Consider the following 17,848-nt stretch of genomic DNA (forward strand, 5'->3'; position numbering starts at 1 on the left):
TTATTTTTCATTAATTGATATAATTGCACATAATATTATAACCATATTATTTCAATCAGACTATATTAAGATTTATTTCACACTCATTGCAATGTATTGCAAACGAAGTGATTTATAAAATATTTTTATACTGCAGAATGTTTTATAATTTCATATTGATAACTCAATTATTCATCAGTTATTATCAAAGCAACGGAAATGCTCCGTTCTTTTTATCTTTAATTTTGATTAATATGTGATAATATTTGTTTACATTTTAATTATATTCCTTGTTGTTGAACATTTATCAGAACAGTTGATTTATTTTGAAATTTAATATATTATGATGCCGATGATTTTTCAGAAGTAACTAAATACTTGAAACAATTTGTACAAATTCTTATTACACAATTAATTTCGTTAGAAATCAATCTACGTGACATAGCCCTTTAAACCACACCTTATAGGAAATTATCGTGCCGTGAGATCACGCGAACTACAAAGGCGTAAACTTAGCTGAAATACGATTATTTCCTTTCATATCACTTATATTAAAGTACTTTTGATGAAAGGCCACCATTAAATAGAAATGATATGGGTCCATGAACATTTTGATAGGTTTAATGTAGGCTTAAGTGGGTGGCCATACAAGCAAAGGCGTCGTCGTTTACATGACAATAAAACATTTCGGTGTAGATGACGACTATCATTTTCGCGGGTTTAGTATGACGCTGAACGTAAATGTGTCTAAATATAAACAATATCTAAATTTAACGCTTGAAAAGATAACGATTGTTTGTTAGATATGGATTTATAAATAAGAAAGATAAATCGAAGTTTGTGTCTAGGTATACTAATATTATACAGCTGAAGAGTTTGTTTGTTTGTTTGAACGCGCAAGACTACTGGTCCGATTTGGAAAATTATTTCGGTGTTAGATAGCCCCTTTATCGAGGAAGGCTATAGGCTATACATCATCATGCTAAGATCAACAGGAGCGGAGCACTGTGGGTAAAACCGCAGGGCATAGCTAGTTACATAAAAGTCCCTTTCAGAAATTAACTTACCTTTTTTAAAATATATCTAAGTCGGCAACATTTAACACACAAGCAATGTCAGAGCACTTGTAAAAAATGGTTTATTTAGTAAGGCACATTCAGACGTGATCACATCGTGGTTAGTTCCATTTACAGTTCTTTACTTAGGATGGCTTAGGGGCTTTCCACACGCGTTCTTGGGATTAACAAAACTCATATCGTATTCTTATTGTAATATTCCATCCCGCATTTTCTGGGACTTGGCAAGTTCTTTCTCTTATATTTACAGCTTTTCATAAGTTATTAAAAGTAATGTTAATAATCTCGGCAAAGACTTTGTTGTTTGTCGTATAATGGAAAAGATGGAAAATAAACAAAGACTTTGATTTTATTTGAATGAAATGGAATATGATTTCAGGTGAATATCAGATCATTGTTGTTGTGTGATTTGCAATGATATTGCGAATTATTTCACTAAAATCCAATATCGTATAATCGTTTCAATTATATAATCTTGAACAATATACCTGTTGTGTTTAACTCTTTATTATAATGAACAAGTCATTACATTTTTATAAAGTATATCCAAGTACCCACATTATAATAATTAATATTACATACAACATCTTCCCCTTTCAATAAGATATAACACAAGGATAATAAAATAATTTGCTGACGAACGATACTAATTTTACAATGAACCTTATATATATGTCGCAGGGATATGATAAAAACAGGGATTTGCCCAAATCCCTAAGGGATTTGATCAAATCACGGAGGATGTTAAAATAACAACACGTTTTTATCATTTCCCTAAGCAAATCTAGTGATTTGACAAATCCCTAAATTTATTCAGTGAAATGATAATAAAACATGTCCAGTTCTTGTTTACGTCGCGCTCGCGCTTGCTTGTCAGTGACTGCGCCCCCTGCTCCACCGCGCACTCACCCGCGGCCGCCCGCACGCGGTTTCAGTTAGTTTTAAATACTATCAGAGACGGACGCACGCACTTTTGATTATAATTTTACGTAAATTATAAATAATGGCTTTGAATATGGAACAAAATCAGCCTCGTACTGAGTTTGTGTGTGAGGAACAGTTTAATGAAGCTATTAAGACGTTTATAGAGGGGCGGCATGATAAAGAAAAACCGTTATGGACTCAAGAGAGGATAGAAGAGGCGATTACAGCGATTGAACAATTTAAATCAGCTCCAGTACTGAATCTTAAGAGAACAAACAAGCAATATTATTACGGTAACAAATATGATGTAATGGAGGTAGGGACAACCAAGTTTTTGATATTAAAAAGAAAGCTTGCTTCTGACTCAGTGGTTAAGATAGTGCCTCCAAATGAATTTTATGCCATACTTTGTGAGACCCATCAAGCGACGGGCCACGGTGGCAGAGATAAAATGCTGTACAATTTGAAATCCAGATATTTAATTCCCACTTCTGTTGTATTAGAATTTTTGAAACTGTGTACGGTATGTCAATCTAAGAAGAAATTTCCAAGAAAAGGTATTGTTGTTTGCCCGATTGTCTCTAATGATTTTAACCATCGCGGCCAGGTTGATTTGATTGACCTACAGTCGACCCCCGACAGGAATTATAAATGGCTATTACATTATCAAGATCATGCAACAAAATTCAGTTTTCTGCGACCATTGATTTCAAAAAGAGCAGCTGAAGTAGCAATGGAACTTTTAAAGATTTTCCTGGAAGTAGGTTGTCCCCATATACTACAAAGTGACAATGGCCGTGAGTTTACAGCTGCAATCATTCAAGAATTAACTACCATGTGGCCAACATGCAAAATTATTAATGGTAGACCTCGACATCCTGCGAGCCAAGGGTCAGTTGAGCGTGCAAACCAAGATGTCGAAGCGATGTTACGGGCTTGGTTAATTGACAATGACAGTAAAAATTGGGCAATCGGCTGTTATTTTGTTCAATTTCAAAAGAATTCCTCCTTTCATCGTACCATTAAGCGTTCACCTTACAAGGCGTTATTTGGAACAGAACCAAAAACAGGACTCCGATCTACTCATATTTCAACAGAATTACTTGACAAGTTAGTTACTGAAGAGGATTTGGATCAGCTTTTTAAACAGCAAAACGTATTAGCTACTGAATCAATTGATAACAACGCTATAACTTCTGAGGAACAACTAACTATTGAATCAAATGAAGATAACACTTCGACTTCACTTATTTTAACACATGAATTATCAGTTGAACCACCTGTTGTATCAGAAAGTAAATCGGTTGTGAGAGTACCAGAAATGATTTGTATAGTTTGTGGACAAGAATCTACAGGAGCACATTCATGTGACATTTGCGGAAATTCCGTGCATGCAATATGTGGCATTACGACAAGCGCAGAAGGATATGGGTCGAGAGTTCTATGCTTATTATGCCAAAAAGAAGAGAAAATTAAAGAGCAAAGGGAAGATGCTTCACAAAATTTAAAAAGATCTGCTGATAAAATGAAAGAAACTTGTTCAAAGAAATTCAAGGATATATTAGTTGGTTCCACAGTTTTGGTTGATGTACCAAAAGTAGACAGAGGTCCACTAGATGCAAACAGTATTACGGGGATTGTATTAGATACGAAAAACAATTTATTTCAAATCGGTACTTCAGTTGGCATCTTAAAAGATTGGCTTCCAAGAAACGCTCTTCAGTTGTCTACAGTTACATTAACCGATTCAGTTCCATCGACTACGCTGAGTTTGCGTGAAATTGCAGGAAAATTATCTTTGTTTGGAGGTCAAGGATTCAAACAGTGTTCTTGCCAAGAGTCCAAAGTACGATGCAAAACGAATAAATGTGCCTGTAAAAAAAATAATGTTCTGTGTAATTCACGTTGCCACAAATCTGCTCCGTGTTTTAATAAATGAATATTTGCAATACGTTAAGTTTTTCTACTTATATATATATTTTTTTAATTTTTGTTTCTCTTTTCTCAAATAATTATGTTCTAGTGGTGATTTTTGAGATTATTATTGCACTGTGATACACCTGATTATTATAATTATGTAGGTAATCTTACAAAATAAACCTTAAAAATATCACAAAAGTTATTTTTGTCATTTCACTGAACCAATTTAGGGATTTGTTCAAATCACTAGATTTCTTTAGTGGGATTTGTCAAATCACCAAATTTGCTTAGGGAAATGATAAAAACTTGTTGTTATTTTAACATCCTCCGTGATTTGATCAAATCCCTTAGGGATTTGGGCAAATCACTGTTTTTATCATATCCCTGCGACATATACACTTAAGCAATAGAGTACATTCATTACAGTAAGTTTAGCTAAACAATCAATTAGTTTGCAATAATCTATATCTATCCATTAGTGCAAAACATAACATCATGTATGATGATATTCTATAGACATTAATTATAAATCATCTCAGCTACATTAAACAAAATTTAATGATAACCATTCAATCATAAATTTAACACATTACTCGCACTTAACCTATAAATACTTTAACACAAAAGCCAAACAATAGTAGAACATTCGATATACACATATTCCTATACTACATCATCCGATACTATTTTTTTTTTTTTTATTGTTACATATTAAACTAAAACATTAATTACATATATAGTTAATAAAGAAATCTGTCTGGAGGACGCACTACTCTTCCAGAACGAGTACAATAAAATTTTGTATTTTGCGACACCTCAGTAGGAGAAGAATTAATCTTGTTATTTTGGACATAACTTTCATCAAAATCATCATAATCGCCGATAGGACGCCTATAATCAGGTTTCTTACTTTTATTTAAAACAGGCTCGTTCTGATCGACGCCAGTCTTAATAATTTGCTGCCTATTCCTCCTATACCGTGCGCCGTCCGGCGTGCGCACCCAGTACGATCGCGGCTCCGCGGCCGGACCCTCCACGCGCGCCGGCACCCAGCGGCTGTGACTCATTCCCTGCCCATCACGAATACGTACAAAATCATTGTTATTTAACCGCTTTAATTTTCGCGTATGCTGATTGTAGAACGAGCTCGATTTTTTAGTTTTTTCTGCACGTTTTATTGCTACTTTCCCTCTGGAAGGAAGCTTCGGTCTTAAAAGATTCGAACAAACGGGTAGCCTAGTATTTAAACGCCTACCCATCAAAAGCTGAGCCGATGAATAAATCTCCCCTGATATAGGCGTATTTCTAAAATTTAATAAAGCTAGATACGGATCTGTGCCGTCCTGTTCGGCTTTAATTAATAATTTTTTAACAGTTTGTACGTTACGTTCGGCTAAACCATTAGATCGGGGATAATAAGGCGAACTCGTTATATGTCGAAATCCCCAAGCCTCACTGAAATTCTTAAACTCCCCAGATGTAAACTGCAGACCGTTGTCCGAAATTAACCGCTTCGGGATACCGTGACGAGAAAACATATCCTTTAACTGTTTAATTACCGAACCGGAGGTAATATCTCTCAATGAAGCGACCTCCACGTATTTCGAATAGTAGTCTACGACCAAAATGAAATATTTATTTTTAATCTGAAAAATGTCAGCGGCTAGCACTTCCCACGGAGTGTCCGGTTGCGGGTGCGGCAGCAGCGGCTCGCGCGGCTGCTCGGCGCGGTGCTGTGCGCACACGCCGCAGCGCCGCACGGCCCGCTCGATGTCCGCCGACATGCCCGGCCACCACATCACGTCGCGAGCTCGGTTTTTACACTTATCGATACCTAGATGGCCCTCGTGAATTCTATTTATCATTTCTTTTCTAAGACTCGTTGGTATAATTACTCTATGATTTTTGAACGCTATATTTTTAATAACGTGAAATTCATCTCTTATATCCCAATACACCTTCGCGCTTCCATCTAACAACGCTTTCGTGTGAGGCCAACCAGTTTTATAATAATCCATCGCTTTGCAGAGCCCCACATCATTCCTAGTCTCATTCTCCACTAACTTCAGTTTTTCATCACTGAAACCGGTATTTTGAATAATAAGATTCACATGTCCTTCCACATCCTTTTGAATTTTATCTTCAGTACTATGTAAATTATCTAATTTAGTTCTCGACAGTGTGTCCGCTATAAACATGAGTTTGCCTGGAACATAACATACATTTAACGAATATCGTTGTAATTTTAATAACAGTCTTTGCAACCTAATAGGTATATCATTCAGTGGTTTTTTGAAAATAGATTCTAAAGGTTTGTGATCGCTTTCCACTATAACGTTAGTATGTCCATAAACAAATTGATGGAATTTCGAACACCCATATACTATCGCCAACATCTCCTTCTCTATTTGCGCCCAGCGACTCTCGGCAGGTGTTAAAGCGCGCGCCGCGAACGCCACGGGCCGCCCCTCTTGCAGCAAACACGCTCCGAGACCGAACGCACTCGCATCGACGGAGACGGTAACTTGTTTATTTGGATCATAAAATCTCAAAGAAGGCGCATTCATTAAGGACGTTTTAATTTTATTATAAGCTTTAGTATGTATTTCGTGCCAATCGAATTGTACATTATTTTTTAGTAATGATCTCAACGGTTCCACTAATTTAGCATAATTAGGAATAAATCGAGATACATAATTGGACATCCCTAAAAACCTCTCTAACTCTTTTCTGTTTACAGGTATACTCATGTCTCTTATTACACGAATTCTATCTGGATCCGGCTTAATCCCATTTGAATTAAAAATATGCCCTAGGAATTTAACTTCTCTCACCCCAAATTTACATTTATCCCGGTTGAACCTTACCCCATTTGCCACAGCACACTGCAGCACCTTATGTAACCGCTCGTCATGCTCCTCTTTTGTCTTACCGTACACCAACACATCGTCGACGTACGTTTCAACGCCTTCACATGCAAACAATCTATGCATTACACTATGAAAAACCTCACACGCACTACTAATTCCGAAAGGCAATCGTAAAAATCTATATCTCCCGAAAGGTGTTGCAAAAGTACATAGCTTAGAACTATCATAATCCAATTTTAACATATAAAATCCCTTACTAGCGTCCAAAACGGAAAAATAATTAGCTCCAGACAAGTTTGCAATTATTTCATCAAGCGTAGGCAATTGAAAATGACATCTTTTAATTGCCTCATTTAAAAACTTAGGGTCTAAACATATGCGTAATTTACCATCCGGTTTTTCCACTAATACTATATTTGACACCCAATCGGTGGGTTCACTAACAGGCATTATAATGTTAAGCTGTTGTAAGCGATTGAGCTCCTCCTTTAACTTAGGTCTTAATTTAATAGGTATTTTTCTTGCACTCCGTACTACGGGAGGAACCCTCTCGTCTACAATAATTCTATGAAAACCTGGTAATTCTCCTATTCCTTCAAACACAGATTTATATTGCACGAAAAAGTCTATATTACAATTTTTTATCTCATTAATTCTCATAATCATATTTAATTTGACACAAGCATCTCTCGATAACAAGTTACTGCAATTTAGATTTAAAACAAATATTTTTTCATGCATTTTTAAAGACTTATATGTAATCGAGGCCATAAAGTAACCAATAACACTTAATTTATTTTTACTCACCTCTTTAAGAATTACATTAGTTTTCAATAAATCTCTTTTACTAAATCCTGAGGATAAATAGCTAGACAATGACATTACACAAACATCGGCTCCACTATCTAACTTAAACATCACCGCTTTGCCATTTACATAAACATAATCGAACCAAGCGTGTCCGTCTATCGTGTTTATTTCAATACCGTTTATTATATATTCCTCACCTGAACCCTCTGACGGCGGGGTCGAACGATTCACTTCGCGTAACGATACCGCACTATACCTACAACACTTTGCAAAATGTCCACGTTTATCACATCTATAACAACTTACGTTAAAAGCGGGACACTTATTATATTGATGCATACGATCACAATAGGCGCACTTCGGACGCGTACGCCGCACCTGATGACCTTGATGCTGCGGCGCGGCAAGCGCGCGCTGCGGCCGCGCCGGCCAGGCGGGCCCGTGCCAGCCGCCGCTCGCCCTCGCTCGCGCGCCGCGCGAACTCACCGCCTCCACCTCGACGTCACGACCGACCATTGAACGCGCACTCCTCACTTCATTCATACAACTCGATGAACTTCCCGGAATTTGTGTATCAATTACAATTTTATTAGCAGGCGGCGCGGGCGCGTCGACTCGGCCCGCTTGATGACTCGCAGCCTCCGCCGCTCGACACCACGATTCTGCGTCATTCAATTCCAAATCCTTTTTTCTTAAAAGACGCTCCCTTAACTGTGCATCTCGTATTCCTCGTATTAACTGCGTTAAAATGAGGCTATCTCTTAGTTGCCCAAATGAACACACTTTACTTTGTATTTTTAAACGTGCAAAATAACATTCGAAACTCAACACTCACTCTTCCCCCTTGGACGCAAAAGCAAACGGACGTGTCACGTATTCTTCATTTATTTTAATTTAAATTCAATTTAAATCAGTATAAAATCAGTGCAAATAATAGGAACGCATAAATTCAAGGAGGTTCGCGTAAAATCACGCATAAGCTTGCCGAGCTACCCCACCAAGCTTCACGTGAGTCACCTGCATAATATTATGTCCATCCTTCTCAAGCTTGACGATTAACCAATCAACATCCGAACCAGCCACTAACTCTGTGCTCCTAGTACTATAACAAAAGGCAAGAGAACACGTCATTGCCCTCTCCTAAAGTATTCTTCAGCGAACTCATTTGTTATTGCCTGCTAATTAGCCAATTGCTTAAAGGACACGCCCCCTGTTTAATTGCAATTAGCGAATCATAATTAACGTGCTAAGACAGTGCTAAGCCACGCCTCCTAACAGCACGAATGGTGCGCTTGCGCATCCTAATGTGTGCCTGATTGGATAGATGATTATTACCTCGTTGGATTATAGCACAGGAGCCTGAAAATAGTGTAAGAGCCAGTTTACTTTTCGCTATAGAAAGTGCTATTTTTCACTAATACGAATTATAAGCGTTTTGGGATATATTGATACATCCATATATCTATTTGCATATCTGTTTTAATAATCATGGACGTCTCAGGAGATAAGTCATTTTCGGACTCAGAAATTCCCGCTGGTAATACACCACCAAACTTTGTCGCTAAGCGCAATAAGAGAAAACGGGTAACGGAAGAAATTGACTTATCAGATTTAAGAGAAGAGATGAAGCATATGATAGAGTCTGTCTTCAAAGCGCAAAAGCAAGGATTTGAAAATAACACCACAGCGCTAACAGAAATAAAACAGACAAACATTAACATTGAAAATGCCCTTGCTTTTTTGACCGCCCAAAACGAGGAGATGAAAAATAAGATCGAAAAGTTAGAAGATAAAATAAAGGAAGACCATAAATACATAATTAGTTTGGAAGACAAAATTGAAAATCTACAACAAGAAAATAGAAAGCCCAATTTCGAATTAAAAAATGTTCCATCAAAACCAAATGAAACCAAACTTGATTTAGTAGACATGGTTATGTGCCTCTCCAAAACGATTGGGTGTGATTTAAATAAATCTGATATAAAAGATATATACAGAGTACGCGGCAAGAAGCAGGATGCAAAGAATATGCCTATTGTGGTTGAAACTTCTTCAACGATCTTAAAAAACGACATTCTTAAGATGTGCAAGGAATACAATTTTAAAACTAAAAACAAGTTATGTGCAAGGCACTTAGGATTTCGTACTTTTGAAGATACACCCATATACATTTCAAACCAACTAACAGCTAAGGGAGCTCGCCTATATTTCCTAGCTCGAGACTTAGTTAAACAAAAACTGTACAAATATTGCTGGACTGCATATGGAAAAGTGTACATTCGTAAAAATGACACATCTTCAATCATCTTGATAAAGTCTGAGGCACAAGTACAAGATTTAGTGAAGGATAAATGACTATCAATAAGCAACCACTACCGAAGAATCGTTCCAGTATTTTATAGTTCTAAAATTAACTCCACGGTTCTCCTGATCTACCTTCATAATATGTATCCACTACTTAAAATTTTAAGTATAGTATTAAGTTATTCTTTTTTTATAAAATCATTGAAAAAATTTTTGTACTCAATCACACACTCACACATCTCTCACAATTACCCACAAAGTATTATAATATATGAATCACAACCAAACAGTACGACCTCTCGAGTCATAATACCATTCCAAATAAAACACTTTAAATTCATTAATTACCGTCAAATTATTTACAATATATCTGCTGTAAAACACATATCTCTTAAACCTAAGGTGCTTAGTTGCTATATAAAAGCTATCACGAATTATCTAAAACAAAAACTGTATACTTCAACTGGTTATGGATAACTATTTACAAACAATAAATGACATCGACAAAACTAATATAACACTTTCGGTCAAATGCGATATGCATGAATTAGAAAATCATTTTCAAATTAATAAAAAGGACGTGACAATAATTTCACAAAATATTCGAAGTATTTATTCTAATTTCGACGACTTACTAGTTAACCTATCTAATCTCAATTTTAATGCTGATATTTTGGTATTGACTGAATGCCGCTTAAATATTCACAAGAACATTCCACAACTAAATCAGTACACCTGTTTCGAATCCACTAATCACCTTAATCAAAATGACGGAGTCGTGGTCTATGTTAAAGACAATCTTAAGCCTATCATCCAGGAAATTAAATTAATTCATGCATCATGTATCCAAATCAACATTTTAAATACTACTATTTTAGGTATATATCGATCACCCTCCAAAACAAATGCGTCTGATTTCATAAACTCATTAGACTCTTACTTAGACACGATTACATCTGAGAATATAATTATAACTGGAGACATAAATATAAATTTGATATCCAAGCAAAATGAAATCTCATATGATACTAATAATAGAGAAAAATATTTGAATATGCTTGCAATGCATGGTATAGTACCTGGTCATAATCTCCCGACTAGAGAAAATAGTTGCTTGGATCACTTTATGATTAAGTTTAATAACAAGAAGTACACTGCTAACATTGCTATTTTTACAACTACTATAACCGACCACTGTTGTACATTTCTAGCACTACGTTCCTTAAAATCAAATAATTATAATAATAAGTCTAATCGAGCAACTTTCGAGTTTACTGATTACGATACGGCATATACAAAATTATTAGAAAAAAATCTATCTGTACTTTTGTTAAGCGAAAATCCGGACATTATTATAGAAAAACTAACTACGCAGATAAGGCATTCACTGGCTGAGAGTAAAATAATTAAACATGTACCAAGATCAAAGCGCTGCATCAAACCCTGGATAACACCTGGAATTCTGCGATGTATTAAGAACAGAAATAAATTGCAAGCTAAATCAAAATCGGCTCCTTATGATGAAATTTTAAAAATTTCGTATATTAGATATCGCAATTTCTGTAACAAGTTAATTAAAAAACTAAAACGTAAATATGACATAAAACAGCTGTCTCTGAACAAAAATAATCCTAAAGCACTTTGGAACACAATAAAAAATATAACTTACATTAAAAATAATAAATCTACTAACGATCACTTACTTAAAATTAAACCAACCGCAAATGAAGCAGTCGAATACATCAATGACTATTTTGCGACCATAGGGAAAAATCTAGCAAACAATATAATTAATAATGAGCCACAGATTATGCTACATAACAATAGCCCCGTTCAAAATCGTCACTCGTCTTCCTTTGTACTATTAGATACAAACCCAGCGGAAGTTGAGAGTATCATCTCGAGATTAAAGTCGGAGAGTGCGCCTGGTTGGGACAATATTCCAACAAAATTTCTAAAAATTTCCAAAAATATAATTTCACCTATAATTAGTCATCTTGCAAACCTTTGTTTTAAAACTGGCTCATTTCCCGACATGCTTAAAAGATCTTTAGTAACACCTATTTATAAGGGTGGTGCGAGAGACGATGTCAACAATTATAGGCCCATTTCTGTTTTATCTGCAATCTCAAAAGTAATTGAAAAATTAATAAACACTCGTCTAATAAATTATCTCACTAAATTCAAACTTTTATCACCTAGACAATTTGGTTTCAGGAAAGGGATCTCAACCGAAAATGCCATTGATTCACTTACAACATTAGTCTCTAAACAACTTGATCATGGTAAAAAGTGTTTATCTGTCTTTTTAGACCTTAAAAAGGCATTTGATACCGTCTCTTTACCCACCCTTATAAACAAACTTGAAAATATAGGTATCAGAGGGACTCCACTTAAACTTTTTAAGAGCTACCTACTAGGCCGTAGCCAAAGTGTTAAAATTCAAAATCTAACAAGTAATTATTCAGACATAACATTTGGAGTTCCACAAGGAAGCGTATTGGGTCCAACGCTGTTTTTAATTTATATTGATAGTTTATTAAATCTAAATATTGAAGGAGGTCAAGTCTTCTCATATGCTGACGACACTGCCATAGTTTTTACAGGTTCATGTTGGGAGACAGTTTTTAATTCTGCTGAAAAAGGACTTTTGGTAGTAGCCAAATGGTTAAAAACAAATCTCTTGACATTGAATGTTAAAAAGACCAATTACGTATGTTTTTCATTAAATAAGAGATCTCAACCAAAAAGTAGCCTAACTTTAAAAATACACCAGGAATGTACAGGAAACTCAACGAGCTGCAAATGCGATATCCTTGAGCGATTACGTTCCGTTAAGTATCTGGGAGTCGTTATCGACGACAGGCTTTCGTGGCATGATCAAATTGATTTTGTTAACGGAAGGCTCCGCAAACTTATATGGGTTTTTAAATTACTGCGTGATGTGGCTACAGTAAAACTATTAAATCAAGTATATTTTGCTCTGGCTCAATCTATACTCACCTATTGTATTTCAATATGGGGTGGTGCCAATAAATCTAAAATAATATCTCTTGAGAGGGGCCAGCGATGCTTATTGAAGGTCATGTTCCATAAACCAACTAGATTTCCTACAGAAGATTTATATAAACATTGCGGTCTCTTGTCTGTTAGAAAATTGTATATTTTAAACTCTGTCTTAAAAACTCACAAAAATTTGCTATCTAATCCTTCGCTAGATTTTGATAGAAGAAATGATATTATTAAAATTCCGCATACTAAAACATCCTTTGCTAAATCACAATTCGCTGCTCAATCTTCAAACTTGTACAATAAAATAAATAAAAAATTAAATGTAGGTAAATTGCTCAATAAAAAATGTAAAAAAGTATTAACGGAATGGTTGAAACCTTTAAGCTACTCAGATACCGAAGCTTTGCTCCAATATAAAAAATAAACGTGCTGTCACACACACACACACACACACACACACACACACACATACACACACACACACACACACACGTACACATACACACACACATACACATACATACACACACAGAGATTTTATTGAATTCTTTCTTTTCTTTTATGTTTTTGCATTGTATTCATTCATATTGTATTATTTCTGTTTCTGTAATCTAGTGTTAAGGAAGAGCGGAACCTCCTGACACAAGCATTTTATTTGCTTACTAGGAGTGTTCCAATCACAAATTTGTTTAAGACGAATGTAAAGGAAACGAAATAAATAATTTTGAATTTTGAATTTTGAAAGATTCATCTGAGTTTTGATAACACTCGAAAAACAAATGACGCTCGTAATTAATATTCTTCTTCGGGTCTAAACGTTCTTGAAACTTCAAACATAATACGTCATATTTGTTAATCTCACTACTTTGAAAATCGAGTTCTTCATATATTTCACGTCCACATTTACCAATTGAATGTAAAAATAAAGCACACTTCTCACGTCCAGGGGCATTTTCTCTTCCAGATGCAATTAAATACCAATCAAAACATTTCTTCCAATCTCGCCAATTCTCCGCCATATTGCCATGACTTAACATTGCCGCTGGCTGTTGTATCGCATTATTGATGCAACTTAAATCTTTATCACTCTTTGCCATGTTCACAAATACTTATTAACTTTTTTAATGAACAATATCTCATTTGTATATACTAATTATTCACTTAATTTGCAATTATTTTCACACCTGACACCATGTTGTGTTTAACTCTTTATTATAATGAACAAGTCATTACATTTTTATAAAGTATATCCAAGTACCCACATTATAATAATTAATATTACATACAACAATACCTTTGAAGCTATCCTTCATAGTTTAGAGGACAATATTGCAATCATCCCAAAATTTTTATATGAAAATTTTGTCACATTATATCATCATTATTGAAGTTCTATCGACAAGGATAAAGACTTCTAAATTAGCTCATTTTATTAACTGACTTCAAAAAAAGGAGGAGGTTATATTAAAAACGTTGCATTTGAATATTTAATGTGCCAAATTCTCATGATGTAGTAAAATATAGCGAAGTATATTTTATTATTCATACTAATTGACATAGTTATAGCACAGGTTATAGAATCAGCGGTAAAATAAAAGTTCACATAAAATAAAGGTATCCAACTTAAATTTGAAACTGAATAACTTAAAACTTCAACGTAAGAGCGAGGTAAGTTAGGTAATAATTTAGGTATTATTCGAGCCAAATCGTTAGCAAAACGTCTTATAAACAGCTTTTTAGTTCAATTATAACTTTACTTTGACTCAAGACCTTTACTGGTAATAATTGTTCCATTTATGGAAATAGCCAAACCAATTAAATAATATAGTGTTTTTTTTTATTGTTAAATTGTCTGATGCTTAATTGGATGATTGAGAACGGTTACATGCTTTTGAATTTGATGATGTCATTTCAAATTTTCCTACTCTTTTATTTATTACTGTGCCTCCCAGTTTTACTCACATTGCTCCGCTCTTATTGTATATGTTTGGTGATAACATAGACTATTATTGGCCTTCCTGGATAAATGTTAAAGACTATCGAATAACTAACAGTGAAATTATTTTTGAAGTCGTTACGGAGATTAGCGCGTTCAAGAAAGTAATCAAACAAACTCTTCAGCTTTATAATATTTATTTATTATAATATTGATTAGGTATTAATAATATAATGAAGTCATTAAGCTAACGAACCACCAAAAGGAACGCAAAACGGCGTAAGTGATGATAATAAATTATTTGCCTTACCGCGAAATTTCCAGTTATAATCGGAGGCCGACCCTGTCAATTAACTTAGACAGACAGACTGACAAATTATATAGCAATTACTATTAAAATATATTCAAAGAATACTCTTGTGAGGAAAATAATACTAAATTTGTTAAACGTTTTCTTTGCGCTACATCACCAAATCTTTTTGTGATTTTTATTCCTCATATCTGTTGAAGTATCCTAATTTTTCACGGAGATAAGTAAAAGGGAATATCTGAGACAGGAAAATACTTATCGCGTTTTGAAATTTACGAGCGAATAAATTTATGGTAATTAAACATGTAATCTAGAAAAACTTGAAGTTAAAATGTTGTTCACGTTATTTTTATTTAAATAAGAAACGAAAATTCTCTATAAAATGCTGAAAATGTTTCGTTCTCTTTTACGTTGAAGTCTGATACAAAAATTAAATACGAATAATCTTAGCACACTGATTTCTTAAGTGGAATGAAAATATATTTTTGTAAAATGTTTCACAATTCTATGTGTCTACTTTAAGGCGTATCTCTTATAATATGTTTGTAAAAAAAACCCTTTAATAGTTTAATTCTTTTTATTTAAATTATGATATTATCAGGAACATATTTGGGAGGTTAAACTTGACAACGTATCAGTCTTAATTAAATATAATCTCAATTGTAAATCCCAAAACCAATAATTATGTTTTTATCAAAACCCTAGCTGCTCCGCGCGGTTTCACCCCCGTGGCTCCACCCCTATTAGTCGTAGCGTGATGATATATAGCCTATAACCTTCCTTGATAAATGGGCTATCTAACACCGAAAGAATTAGTCAAATCGGACCTGTAGTTCCCGAGATTAGCGCGTTCAAACAAACAAACTCTTCAACTTTATAATATTAGTATAGGTTAATATTAATATTATTTTTCAGAGAATCCGGTGGTCACCATGCCTCCATGTTCCGTCGTGGGGAGCAAACGTCTTCAGTAAGACTTACTACGATCCGATCTCTACGGTCCTCAGCGAAATATACAAACGGACAGAACGTCAGTCTTTTATAACAAAACGTTAATAAGCCACGTGTTGATCAATGGACCATTCGCGAAGAAAGCAAGGAATGTTCATAGTGTTTGTAAATATTAATTTATTCCGTGATTTGTGCATAAAATATTATAGTTACGTGTGTGTGTGTTTAGTATTAGTGTTTAACACGTTAGTATATTGTTACCTATGATAACATATTACTACCTATATTAATAAAAAAGTAGAATGCCAAGAAGCACGAAAATCATACATTTGTTTAAAATCATCTTTTATAATATTTTATTATAATATCATAAACTTAACCATAATAATTGAGGTTATCTATTAATAATTTAAATTAATTTCTTAAAATCAACACATAAGTGTATTGAATAATTATTCTAAGAATGTTGAGATACGATAAATATAAACACTGATTATACTGATATTTACAACAGAATATGACTTGCGCAAAATAACCCTATAGAAGAAAATATGTAACTAAATGTTACCAATTTATTTACTACATACTAGCTTTCCGCCCGCGGCTTCGCCCGCGTTTTCAAATAAAACCCCTTTCCCGTAGGATTTCCGGGATAAAACCTATCCTATATTTTGATACCCGAGAAAGGATTCTATTGTATCAAAATATCTCCATACCAAATTTCATGAAAATTGGTTCAGTAGTTTAGGCGTGATTGAGTAACAGACAGACTGAGTTACTTTCGCATTTACCTATAATATTAGTATAGATTTATAATTAAAAATAATGATGGAAATATCTGGTCCTAGAAATAATTGTAAAGTAACGTAATATTATTTATTTAGTAGGTAAGATAATTTATTAAATATGAATGTAAGTTTATTAACAGTTTTGATACTGTCGATTGTGGCTATGCCTAAATGTATGCGATTTTGTAAATAAGTTTAATGTATATAGGAAAGTAATTATTGTAAATTAACATGTTGCCATGTTTAACTATTGCTATTGTTATTGAAATAAATAATACAATTATTTTGGAGTTTTATTTACTTTGATTGTAATTAGTTCTGTACATACATAGTAGAAAATAAACATGCTTAAATCTTTAAAATCACGCATCGGCTTTTGATGTGGTGCGGTCAATATATAGAATGATTCAAGAGAAAGGTTTTAATATATAATTTACTAGATTTCCGCCCGCGGCTTCGCCCGCGTTTGCAAATGAAAACCCGCATAGTTCCCGTTCCCGTGGGATTACCAGGATAAAAACTATCCTATGTGTTAATCCAAGTTACTCTCTATATGTGTGCTAAATTTCATTGTAATCGGTTCAGTAGTTTTTACGTGAAAAAGTAACAAACATCCATACATCCATACATCCATACATCCTTACAAACTTTCGCCTTTATAATATATAATATAATAATATATAATATTAGAATATATTAGATTAGGTTTTAGACAAAGCGGGCGAAGCCGCGGGCGATAAGCTAGTATAGTATTATAATATGGAAGTAATTCTATTCTGACTTTCATAAAACACAAAATCTTTTCAAAATATTGACATGGCTTTATATTAGGGAGGAAAAAACATTCAATAAGATAAAAATACCTTCTCATAGACCGTTTTTGTACATTGTGTACAAAAATCTCAAAACACAATTTGTTATTACGTCATGTAAACTCCACATTGGTTCTGTAATATCAAGTTCTATAC

General features: G+C 34.3%; 1 protein-coding gene across 1 annotated transcript in view; it reads left to right on the plus strand.

Moving 5' to 3' along the window:
• Nucleotides 1–16,669, plus strand: part of CrzR (corazonin receptor) — a 49,051-nt gene extending 32,382 nt beyond the window's left edge. Inside the window, exon 6 of the mRNA XM_089707259.1 lies at nucleotides 16,057–16,669. Coding sequence (XP_089563385.1) covers nucleotides 16,057–16,186 — 130 coding nt within the window. The 3' untranslated portion in view covers nucleotides 16,187–16,669. The remainder of the gene's footprint in view (nucleotides 1–16,056) is intronic.
• The last annotated feature ends 1,179 nt before the right edge of the window (nucleotides 16,670–17,848 follow it).

This window comes from Colias philodice, chromosome 19, assembly GCF_061535455.1.
Source record: "Colias philodice isolate Cphi_HAF_F1 chromosome 19, ilColPhil1 Martin Lab GWU primary, whole genome shotgun sequence".
Classification (NCBI taxonomy): Eukaryota; Metazoa; Arthropoda; class Insecta; order Lepidoptera; family Pieridae; genus Colias; species Colias philodice.